Raw genomic sequence first — 13,452 nt, 5'->3', positions numbered from 1 at the left:
AGTTTTCTAAAATTTTCCTGGTACTGGAGTGTAACCCTGAGGAACCGGGTAACACATTAACACACAGAGAGAGTAATAGAGCAGCCAGTGACAATGAGGCAAAAACCCACACAAGAATGTAGAAAAATACAAAATTAACCCTAGAGAATGAAACTTCTCGGATTCCAAAATATTTCTGTTTTTTCTTTATGTTGGATTCAGTAAACACTGAGACTGAAGACTGAAGCAAAGCTCTGAGGAAGGACTAAGTCTGCTTTTTATCCTGATTTATTCATCTGACTTCGTCCCCAATCGTAACCTTAACATCTTAACTTACTTCACACAGAATCCAGGTGTGATATCACACAGGCTTCACTTCAAATTCTCAACTCTCCAGTAACTCATTCATTTACACAAGTGAGAGTCATGTGATTACGTTTCATTTCTTGTGAAAGATTTTATAGGAAAAAAAATTACAAACAAGGACCACACCCCTAACTTCACCCCAAATCTCCACCCAAACTCCCTCTGTAGCTCATAACCCAACTCCACTTATAATCACACCCCTAAAAGACCAACCGTGCTGTCAAACCTAACTCCACTCATAGCTCCACCCCTACCTTTACCCTTAATACAAACCCTAAATCCATCTATAATCACATCCTTAACCACACCCAACTCTATCCTTAACCATACCCCAACTCCATCCTTAACCATACCCCAACTCCATCCTTAACCATACCCCAACTCCATCCTTAACCATACCCCAACTCCATCCTTAACCACACCCAACTCCATCCTTAACCATACCCCAACTCCATCCTTAACCATACCCCAACTCCATCCTTAACCATACCCCAACTTCATCCTTAACCACACCCAACTCCATCCTTTACCATACCCCAACTCCATCCTTAACCATACCCCAACTCCATCCTTAACCACACCCCAACTCCATCCTTAACCACGCCCCAACTCCATCCTTAATCACACCCCAACTCCATCCTTAACCACACCCAACTCCATCCTTAACCACGCCATCCTTAACCACACCCCAACTCAATCTCTAACCACACACATAACACCAACCGTAGCTCCAAACTAGTGTTAATTTCGTCACCTATTTTTAATTTAGTCTTAGTCTTAGTCTTGTGCCAAATGTCCTTGTTAGTTTTAATCATATTTAGTCATTCACATATCTTTTTTTGTTAGTCAAATTTTAGTCGACTAAAAGTCTCGTCATTTTAGTCTAGTTTTAGTCAAAAGAAAACTCAAGGTATCTTAGTCAAGTTTTAGTCGACTAAAATTCTTTTAATTTTAGTCTAGTTTTAGTCAAAAAATTGTAGCTTGACCACATCTGGAATCTATTGTAAGAATAAATACAACGAGGCCTCATTAAATGCAATAATATCAGGAACACAAGTGTTATAGTGGAAATAAATAACTTAATGAAAAGCCTAAGATCAAAACTGTAGGTGTATATATATATATATATATATATATATATATATATATATATATATATATATATATATATACACCTACAGTTTCAGTATATATTTATATGCATTGCACACACCATTATTGATGATATTTGGAGCAATATTACATGTAATTGTTAAACTTAATTCCCTTACATATACATTTGCTTTTAAGCCTAATTATTCATTTTGATTATGATGTGATTGTGACAGGGGCGTGGGAAGAGGTTTCAGGTTGGGGGTGCTGAGTTTTTTCTGTCACCACTTTTGAATAAGAAACAATATCAAGGCTATAAAACTTGTCAAAACTCCGTGAATCAGAAAAGTATCAGTGAGAAGTTGAGAACACTCGTTTAAACAGTGCATACACTCGAACTTGACTGCACATGACATTTTTTACTTTATTGATACTGCTTTTAATCGTAATGCAAAGACCGGTCATCGGGACATAAGCTGTCATGTACAATAAAAGAGCCTGCGCAGCGACAGGAAATATAATTTAACACAAAAAGCCTAGACCAGGGGTGGACTCAGTATTATTTATTTATTTATTTATTTATTTATTTGAGCGGCATGTGGACGAATTCTTTATACACACACACTATTTTATTTTTTGATAACAGACCGCTGAGAACTATAACACCGTTGCCATGAAAAACAGAGCGTTGCCATGGACACACATGACTCTAACCGTAGAGACGGAACGCACTATTTTCTTTAGCGGAAACAATACAATTGTTTTTAAATCAATAAACTTCTTTTTAAATCATCATTTTGAGTCAAATTATCGATTTATTTGGTAGGTAGCAATATAATAAGTGGGATCCGCTTCGCGGACCTGCTGTAACTTGAGCAACAGTGCGAAGCCGCAAACTCGTTCTGAATATTTTAAAGGCGTAACAGCTGATGAAAAAGCAGAGACAATTGTAGACGAAAATGAAGAGAGATTTTATCTTAGTTTTTATTTTATACAAAACATTTTCGTCTCGTCTTTTTTCGTCAACAATAATGCATGTTAATTTAGTCTTAGTCAGCGTTTTTGGACAGTGGTGCAGTCTTGTCATCGTCTCGTCTTAGTCATGAAAAAAAAGGTTGTTGATGAACATATTTCGTCTCGTCTTGTCTGACGAAATTAACACTACTCCAAACATAACTCCACCCCTTACCACACCCCAAACTCCATCTTTAACCACACCCCTAACTCCTCCCCTAACCACACTCCTGACACTGACCATAGCTCCACCCAATTCTTCCCCTAACGCTAACTTTTTTAGCACGTTTATAGTCATGTAAATTGTTGGAAGGAGTCACCGGTGTAATTGAAGCTGTAATCTGAGAGGATTCTAAATATCTGATTGTTAAACATCTTAATATAAATTTAGACCTTTGTAATAATGTTGGATTAAAGATCTCAATATTCCTCAACTGAATAAAATGCTTTATAAATGTTCCTGGCATGAGATCTTAGCCCTGAGGGATCAGATTCACACTAACATCTGATTAAATGAGCAGTTAGACGATGTACAGGATGGTGCGTGGCTCATGAAGATTCTACTGAAGTTTTGTTTTTAATGAGATTTTTCAGCTCTTGTTCTCAGGAGAGTTTCCTCTTAAGCATGGACGTTAAGGCATTTAGGGATGCGTTGGAGCTTAATGCAGGTCCTGCATTCTGCTGCGTTCTGCTGAGCTCCGAGTCTCACTTGCCTTTCAGCAGCACTAATGAAGCGTCGTAATCAATGAGCAGTGAAAGCATTTCTTGACACCTTTTTCCTGCTCCAGTATTCTGCAGCGTGAGACAGACAGCAGAGCTATCGACAGGCCGCTGCTAAATAATTCAGTGTCCAAAGCAGAGATTTCTCAATGACTGGTTCAAAATCCTATAACGGCTGATTGACAGTGGCGTGATGTATAGCGATGAGTCACGAGCTGTTTGTCACGAAGCCGTAATGCTCAGAGACACAGCTGTTTGCTTTAAAACGTTTCTCAGCACCTTTATTGTGAAGCTTCTTACTCAGGATGTCGTGCTGTTTGTCTGTGGTGTGTTTAAGAGAAGATTTACACTTTTGCAGACTTGAGGCTACGCAGTAACGCTATGTTCACATTAACATATCAATCCAAATGATGGTTCACAGAATGTCAGAAATTTAATGAAAACGAATCATGATTTTAATCAAAGCAGCTAGGATTATCTGGGTAACTGAGACACTTTCTAAAAAGCACTTTTACCAGGAGAGAAATTATTTCATGTGGAGATCTTGTGTTTTTGGTTCTCTAAAGAGCTTTATCACTAATTCTACCCCCAGGTTCTGGTGCTTCTAACCCCCACTTTACCCTGGGTGTAGATGAAGGTTTCACACGTGGAATGCAGGAGCGAGGTTATGAAGCTGGTTCTTTATCCCCGGGGTTCTGAACCTATGCTCTGAAGCAGGATCAGCTCGGCTTTACCACAGTTAACTCCACACGGCGGTGCTGAACGTCTACAGCGTGAAACCATGTCAGCGCTGTTAGAATCTTACGGCTAGTCGCTTAGCAACAGACACCCAATCAGGAAGTGAACAGAGCCTCTGTGCCTCATATCAGGTAAAAACCAGGATGTAGCTGAACGACAGCAAACAAAAACGGCTCGGTACATAGAGTCAGACGACAAAACACACTGTGAACATGACGGAAGTGCGGCGCGCCGTAGCCAGGGGGAAATATGTCACTGAGAAATTACAGCAAGTCAGAGATCAGAGAACGATCTTCCGGTCGACTTCACCACAAACATAAAGAGAACAACACACATGAGGAAGCTGTGAAAGATAACAGAACCTGCACAGGTGCAGAAACAGAACTGAACTTTTTTCCTCACTGATGTGAAAGATTGACGTTATTTAAAGCAGCCACACGCTGGTTTATCCAATCAGGATCGTTGGTGCGTGAATATGCAAATAAGAAGAAGGTTGCAGCAGGTTTTAGGAATGTAGAGTGTGAAACATCAGATGATGAAGATCCAGGGTTCAGTGTGAACCTGGAGAAAGTAGGAGCAGTGTGAATCCTCTAACTACATAAACCCAGGACTGCCGGGGGAAATATATTTCACATCTGAAATCAAAAACATCCTCACGCAGACTATAAAAAACTCCCCTTCATCATACCCTTTTCATATTCTGGAAATTTCTAGGACTGAATCCATTACATGAAAGCGACTACTGGGTAAAGACATAAATGTCCCAAGTTCATTAAGGGCTTTAACCAGCTCACATATCTTAATCAGTGGTTGTATAAAAGCTCTCAGCAGCTTTTGCGTTAATAATTAATGCACAGACACACACACACACACACACACACACACACACACACACACAACTCTCTGAGACAGGTTAATAGATGACTTTAGTTACTAAACACACATCTAACTGTAGCACAGTGGTCAATATCTGCGTTGCAGAAGTGCAGCTATTAAGTTTATGGTGAGAAGCTGGAAAAGTCATATGTTTTTATTAAAAGTTGGACGTTTTCAGGTCCTGGGCTCTGGAGCCAGATGTTTAACCTGAAGTATCTGAGGAACGAAGAAAGGTACAATAAATTTGATTTTGGAGCATTTTTGGCCCTGGATCCCAGTTTGTTGGTGCTATGCTGTAGGATTAGGGCTAGATCACTGGTACTGATGCTGATACCTTTGTAAGTACTCATCATCCTGAGACTACATGAGACAGCGTGATGCACGTTTGGTGTAAGATGTCGGACGACATAAAACGAGCTGCTGTTTGGCTAACGTCTTAAATGTACAACCTAGCATGAGGAGTTTGTTGCTAGCATAACACAGCAAGCAACATCAAATTTTTCCTTATCAATTAATGCATCAAGTCGGTTCCTCATTTCAGTATCGCACAAAAACACAACACAAAAACGGCATGGATGCATCTGTACATCAGACTGTGTTAATGTACAGGCTGTTTGTTCCATTCAGCTGAATCTATACTTTCTTTGCGACTAAAATTGTGACCCCAGCTACAGGTTAGAGCAGGAGCAGTAGCCGCTTGGCTGAGATTGCAACCCAACATGCATCATTTCTTCCTGATAGAAACAGGAAAAAATAAAATTAACAAAAACACACCATTTCCTCATCCTCATCCTCATCTACGTGGCAAAGCCACAGGCTTGTTGTTCTGAACCTCTTTCATCCTCTTTTTAGAGAAATATACAGCAGACTTTTTGGAAAAATATCTCAACTAGGCCTCATTTTTCTTAATAACAAATGAAAATAAAGTGCCGAAAGACACAAAGTGCTGAAAATGGACATGAAGTGATTTATTTTCACCCTCGGGACTCTTGCACACTGTTTAAACTGACAAAGCAGAATACACACAAGCTTACGAGAAGCTAAACATCCTGAAATCACCATAACAGAACTAACATGGTGCGGGGATTCAATCAAACAAACTGCTGTTTATTCTGCACTCGTACAAGGATACGATGAATATCAGGAGCAAATACATTTTTGTTGTTCGTTTTTTTCATGCACCTGAAGGCCACGAACAACTCGCTGGAAATAACGTAGCGCAATCTTTTTCGGCATTATTCCTGAGGAGAGCAGGACAGGCAGCTGAGCTGTGTGGAGAAACAAATTGAAGGAAATGATGGAACCGCAGTAGATGCTAAATACAGAATTCAGGTCAATACACTACAGGATTCAATGCGGTGAAAAGACAAGATGAAAAGAAGCAGAGGATGCGCTCTGTTCTGTACGGACGGCCGTGACTCACCCCGAGAGTCAAAACTCATCGGTTTGTTTCACGACGCAGGCTCTCGGTGCGGAAAATGAAAGCTACTGTTATTAATTCTGAGAGGTGAGAGCGATGGTACGGTGGAAGAGGTTTGTGTTGTTACATTATTTACATTTCTATATCACACACATTCACGGAGCACTTTATCAGGAACACTTCCCTAACTCCAGCCTTCCAAAACAGCCTCTGATCTTCATGGTATGGATTCCATAAGCTGTGTCTTATGATTGCTCATTTTTCAGGAGCACTTTAATGCTATAAATCTCCCTTGGAATCTCTACCACATCCCAGAGATGATCAATGGATTCAGACTGATTGGGAAAACCACTGAAGAACATCGTAATGTTTATGAAAGTAGTTTGCCTTGTGACATGGTACATCATCATCATCATCATCATCATGCTGAAGGTAACTGTTAGAAGATGCTAAATTGTGGTCATAAATGGATGCATATGCTCAGAAACAACGCTCAAATGCTTGTGGCATCGAAGCTTCCACCTGGAGAAAGCAGGTCAATCTTTCAGGAATTAATTTTTTGTTCCATTTTCTAAAAGGAGGCTAATAATTCTGCAGTCATCTGTAAATACAAATAATCTTAAATACAAATAATAAAGTTTATAATAAAGGAAGGAAAATTGAAGGATTGAAATAATGTTAAGTTTAACATTAAGACCAAAAGCACAGAAATGACAGTGTTACAGATAATAACTGTGTTACTGTCATTGTATTTGACTCTTTTTCATTTTGGAACTGTGCAAAACTGAACAAACCTCAATATGAGTGAAAGTGGAGATGAATTTTAAACAGCTGGATCTGGTGTTTAATTAAGACGTCCTCCCTCGCAATTTCTCCACAAATACAGCCAGGCTCTTATCAGCCGTTTGGTTCAGAGAGACAGAAGTGATTTAATTGAAATCGGGCTGATTATCGCAGTATTGCTGAAATGTGGAGATGTTCGCAGCGAGACTGTCAGAGATTGTACAGATGATTAAAATGCTTTACTTTTAAAGTAAAATGGTTTTAAAGGGATTGATATGATTGCTAGCACCATTACACCACATAAAGAATAAAAAAGGGACCTGGGAATTAATGGGGTGAAGATGTAGAGTTACAATTCTGAATAAAATCTGATCCTTTGCCTTTATCAGCATGTTCCTGTCTGCGTCATTCTTCTTCACAACACAACAATTATGTGACTAATCTAATAAAGAACAAAATTTCATGCTTCTTCACGCATCTGTGCATCAGTACATTTAATGCTGTGGATCAACACAAGTCACTTCCTGTCCTTGCTTACGTTAAAGCGACGATAAGCATCTTCAGAAGCCTGAACTCCTGTCGTGAAAAATGCTTTGGACCTTTACCTGATATGTCAGCACTAGAGAGCGTCATTTACATTAACGTCTTCTTACTAAAAGCTTCACCAGGTGCTCTTGTTTTTATATGAAGCATCCAACATATAAGTGTCACTGTTGCTATAGTAACGACAAAGCGTTAGAGCTGCTATAGATTAGAAGTTAACTGAGAACATCTGAACATCTTAATAAAAAACTAAAATTATATATATATAAATAATAATTATATAAGTAATAAAAATTTGTATTAATGATAAAAAAAATAATAACAGTAATGACCAATAATAAATAGAATAAGGACCAATCAGAATAGAGAATTCAACAGCACTGTGGGATAATAATAATAATAATAATAATAATAATAATAATAATAATAATAATAATTATTATTATTATTATTATTATTATTATTAAACTGATTTGAAGCATCCACTATATAAATGTGACTGTTGCTATAGTAACGACAGCACATCAGAACAATAGTCAAAGCTGTTGCTATAGAAAGTATCCAGATACTACTACTACTACTACTACTACTAATAATAATAATAATAATAATAATAATAAGAAGAAGAAGAATAGTGAGAGAACATGATAAACATCTTGTTTATTGAACAGAACAGAAGCTTTCCACTGACAGTGAAAGGTATTAGACAATACTTATTACAAAAAAAATATATTTTTCTCCTATCAGATGTTTGTATTGTTTTTAAATCACTTTATGTGCGGATAAAAAGCGCTCTGAATGCAACTCATTAAACATCACAGTATATATTTGATATGATATTTAAACACAGAACCTTGTTTGACTTTGCCTTCAGGAAATCAGTATGTTGACTTCAGCTGCTTTTAGAGTTGAACTTTCTCATTGCACTATGACATAGATACAGTAGCAGAGTGTACTTTCTCTCCCTCGGCTAGTCTGTATATAAAAAAGAAAGTCTTTACTGCTTGTACTCAATAACCCATTTCCTCCTCCTGCTCTGTCGCTTTCTGCAGGTCATGGCCTGTTGAACACCATTAGCCCTCATCACGTCGGACCAGGCAAGGTCATCGCTTCCTTCGTGCTCCCGATCCCCCTGTCCCTGTTTCCTCCTTAAACCTTGAGGCAGTCACGTAGTTCCGTGTGGGAAGGTGGTATACCATGGAAAACCTAAGTGAGCTGCAGAACCCTCTGCTTGATAAGAACAGCAAGCACATGGTAAAAGTCGACTATGGCTACAGGAGTGACTTCCCCAGCAGCCAGTACCAGGAGAACATCATCAACTACTTTGTGACCAGCAGCGGAGGCAGAGGCGGAGGTGGAGGAGGAGACGGAGGAGGTGGTGGTAGTGTTGGAGGAGTCGGAGGTCAGGTTGGGGTCACGGCAATGAACGGTAAAGCTAAGTCTCAGCTCCTGGATGCCACTTCTCTCCACCTAGCAGTGGAGGCTTTTTACAAGCCCAACTTCATCCTCTACAAGGATGACGTCACCATCAAGGCCAAGGACTACAAAAGCGAGTGCTGCGAGACCACATTCACTGAAAAGAAAGAGAAGGATGTGTGCGTTGAGACTCCAAGTGCTGAAGATTCACAGGCTAAACTCCTGGACGAGAACGAAGTGAAGATCCAGACCGTGTCCTATGAAGTGGAGGAGGAGGAGTACGTCGAGTATGAGGTAAACGTGCAAAACTGTTCTGTAGAGTTCATGACAATGAACTTTAAAGGACACACGCACTGATGTCCTGCAAGTTTAACAACCACTGATACGCAGTAGTATTCTGAGACATGTATCTAAGTTTACTTTTTACAAGGGTAGTGGGACACGATCACTGACACACCCAGTGACACACCAACAGACATACCCACTGTAAAGTAGCTACATGTTTAATAACCACTGATTAAAGGTAGTTTTCTCAGAAATGTATCTTAGTTTACTGTTCATGATGTTAGCAGGAGATGCCCACTGACACGCCCACTGACACGCCCACTGACACACCCACTGACACCCAACGACACACCCACTGACACGCCCATTGATACGCCCACTGACACGCCCACTGACATACCCACTGTTTATTAGGTTTATGAGGTTTCTCAGAGCTGTATCTAGTTTTCTGTCCAAGAAAGAAAAGACATGACACAGACTGACTATCATCTACATCATAGGTCACTAACAGGCGGACCACGGTCCAGACACTGCGACTCAACAGTGCAAGACAGATGAGAGTAAAGTAAAGAGTAAAGTTACACATGAAAGAAAGATAGCGATACATGTAGAAAACAAAGGGAGAGAAACAGATGAGTGAGACGGAGAAAAGGAGATAAACAGACGAGTGAGACGGAGAAAGGAAGAGAAACAGATGAGTGAGACGGAGAAAGGGAGAGAAACAGAGGAGTGAAACAGAGAAAGGGAGAGAAACAGAGGAGTGAGACGGAGAAAGGGAGAAAAACAGACGAGTGAGACGGAGAAAGGGAGAAAAACAGACGAGTGAGATGGAGAAAGGGAGAAAAACAGACGAGTGAGACGGAGACTGATTTCTGTTCACACTTCACACTAAACCAGTGTGTCTCATATTAAAAGTGGCAATGTGAAATGCCATTATGAGACAAAACATAAAGGTTTTGAACAAACATATCCATCAAAACAGCTTTCCCAGGTCTGAGGAAAGTAGCCCTATACATCCTGACCATGTTTGGCTTTACATACAACTGCGAGGCAGCTTTCTCTACAATGAACATAATCAAAACTATTATCAAAACTATTATCAAAACAGTATCAAAACTGACTCCATTCAAGCCCAGGTTTAACATCCTGCCAAGCCAAGCTAGAGCTCAGTTCTCTCACTGAGATATAAAAGGGAAAGTTAAGCACTTTATTTAAACATACACAATTTTCACATTTTATTTATTTTCTCTTATTTTGAAATGTAGCCCTACTTTTATTTATTTAATGAGAGAACGTTATACATATCTACAGTCATACATATGTTCAGTTCTATATATTGTTCAGTTCTGAATATTGTCAAAAAGCTTTTGACTTGTACTGAATTTATTTGATTTGACAGTCAGGTATTGATTGCAGATGTTCATACAACTACTAGGCTACTTAAATATATATCACACTAACTAGTTAGACATTATGAACTTCCAGACCTTTGTTTCAAGAAATTTTCTCTTACTGGACCTCTTTAAATTTTAGTTGAATACCTCTGCCCTACATACTGTATCACATGATCTGTAGCTCTGCAGTTTGTTTTAGTAAAACATCATAGCAGTATTTAAAATACAAAAGCACTAATCCTTGTTATTTCCACACCTCTACAAATGTCTCACACACAGTACTGACTTCTACAAAGGGAATAGGGCAAGAGCTAGAAAAGTGCTAGATTTCAGGTAGCACTGTACGAGTTATTTACGTCGTATATTTCCTAGCTGCTTCTGGATTGTGTGGAATAATAAAATGAAGAGCAGCTTATCAGCATTTCAAACGCCTCCAGCTGATTTCTCTGGGGTGGCATTCCTTATTTCTGACTTCCTATTCCTTTAATTAGAGCATGAGAATTCAGAGGACCAGCTTGCAAATTCAGTCGGGTTGTTGGAACTTTCTGCCCTTGCAAACATGAGCTTGGAAGCAACTGTTCGGTCTGAGAGAGGGAGGAACAGGAAGCGCACATTATTCAGCAGACTGCTGATGATCTGACGGAGCTGGTAGAAACTGTGAAGTCTTTCTGTTGAAGAAGTTCTAATTGCTTCCTAATTAGCATTAGAAATACAGTGTTCGATTCTGTATCTGTATATATTTGAATCTCTTTTTATCAAATCTAGCTAAAATTACTTAAAGTTAGCTAAGCTGAATGTCATCTTTGCTAATATTTGGGGTTAGAAAACAGCAGAGACGATAGACACCTGCCAAAACATGGCAAATGTTAGGAGGGAAGAGGAGGGTAAGGCTTCATCATATCATCATCAATTTCAGTCCTGTCAATCATTCTGGATCACCATGCTGATTGGCTCACCTGCACAGCCAATTGTTAATCAGGGGTAAAAAAAAAGTCTCTTACATATTTGCATATTTGTTTGTGTGCTAATTTGTGCTTTTTGGCTCTGATAGGTTAACAACGCAGAAACGTTCAAATTCAAATGTATTTTTTATAGCACTTTTTACAATTGACATTGTCACAAAGCAGCTTTACAGAACATAAACATAGAATAAAAGGTTAATATAAAGAATTATATAAAGATTAATATAACACAAAATTCAAGATTAATATTAGATATATTTAAATGTGTATGTATTTATCCCGAGTGAGCAAGTCTGAGGTGACTCAGGTGACTGTGGGGAGGAAAAACTCCCTTAGATGGTAAAGGAAGAAACCTTGAGAGGAATCAGACTCACAGGGGAACCTCATCCTCATATGGATATACACTGGAGGTGTGATTATAAATATACAGTCGGATAAATGTTGTATTGATGAGGAGGTTGTTGTCCTCGAAGACCACATTAGCATCTCACATCTCATTTAGTATCGCAGAGTCTAACTGGAGCTGGAGCTTCGGACTCACTACACACTGAGACACTGATGACTCCAGAAAAACAATCAGCTCCAGATTTTCAGTAACGAGTCGAACACAGTGAGTGAGCACAGAGACGTCCTGGGTTTTGTGGTGCATTGTGGGATATTTTTAGTGAGTGAACATTCCAGTGCACCGGAAGGATTTTGTGACAGAATGACATGACTTTAACTGGCCGACACCCTGATCAGTGCCCTGACTAGTGAGGAAATAATGAGTGTAATAAGAGAAGTCTTGTATTGAGGTGATGGAGACCTCCGCTGGTGTGGGGTGGAACTGACAGCTGAGAATGGTGTGGTTTTAATAATTCTTAATTATTAAAGTAAAACTTCACTGTGAAAAAAACAAAACACACACAAACACACATACACATTAGAGTGTATAGATGTTTCTGGAAGGTTCAGATTATTAATCATGCTATGTGTAGCTAGCTAACGTCTATAATTTTTCATGATCATGTTACATGTCATTAGAGACAATGTTAGCTTTCCGCTGCACTGAACATTTTTTAATGGATCCGAATGTTTACATGTTTATCTGTGAAAAACTATTATTTATTAATTATTTATTTATATTTATTTATTTGACATATTACCATAGAGTAATAGTAAAGTAAATAGCAACGCCACAAAGAATAATTGACCCGAAACGTAACACTGAGGTAAGGAGTTGTTCACATGTAAAAGATTTTCAGCTAAAAGTTTTTGCTAACGTGCTGATTAGCATGATGAGTGTGAGACCTTTCCTCATTAATGCACTGCTTCTGTCTCCTCCGCTCGCTGTACGAAGAGCAGGTGATGAAATGCAGTGTCTAATGAGGATGCCGTGTCTCAGTGCGCGTCGAGACGTTATTTCATTCCATGTCTCGGAGTCGGAGGTTTATCATGCCAACTGAGCAACACCAGATCTCACAGCATACGTCTCGAAAAAGTGTCTCACTATGCATGACATCACTGAGGTGTGCTTTGCTCAGGTTAGAGATGATGAAGGTGATGAAGACACGGTAGGATGGAGCTTGAGATCTAGTCTGATATGTGGTCTGATCACATTCATGACATTTAGTGTTAGATCTGTAACTGAAAATAAGTAAAGCACAGAATCGTCTTTTTGCTTTTAATCTCTAAGCTCAGAGAGTTTACACTAGCAAAGATAGAAAAGCACTAGCAGAGACAGAAGAGTACTAATAGTGACAGAAGAATACTAGTAAAGATAGAAAAGTGCTAGCAAAGATAGAAGAGCACTAGCAAAGATAGGAAAGTGCTAGCAAAGATAGAAGAGCACTAGCAAAGATAGGAAAGTGCTAGCAAAGATAGA

General features: G+C 39.1%; 1 protein-coding gene across 1 annotated transcript in view; it reads left to right on the top strand.

Annotated features, from left to right (window-relative positions):
- syndig1l (synapse differentiation inducing 1-like) overlaps positions 1-13,452 on the top strand; it is a 33,071-nt gene that overhangs the window by 1,290 nt on the left and 18,329 nt on the right. Inside the window, exon 2 of the mRNA XM_060864945.1 lies at positions 8,584-9,241. Within this exon, the coding sequence (XP_060720928.1) occupies positions 8,729-9,241 (513 nt within the window). The 5' untranslated portion in view covers positions 8,584-8,728. The remainder of the gene's footprint in view (positions 1-8,583; positions 9,242-13,452) is intronic.

The sequence above is a fragment of the Tachysurus vachellii genome, chromosome 3 (genome assembly GCF_030014155.1).
Source record: "Tachysurus vachellii isolate PV-2020 chromosome 3, HZAU_Pvac_v1, whole genome shotgun sequence".
NCBI lineage: Eukaryota > Metazoa > Chordata > Actinopteri > Siluriformes > Bagridae > Tachysurus > Tachysurus vachellii.
The sequence above is the reverse complement of the archived record's forward strand: the minus strand, read 5'-3'. Positions and strand labels throughout refer to the sequence as shown.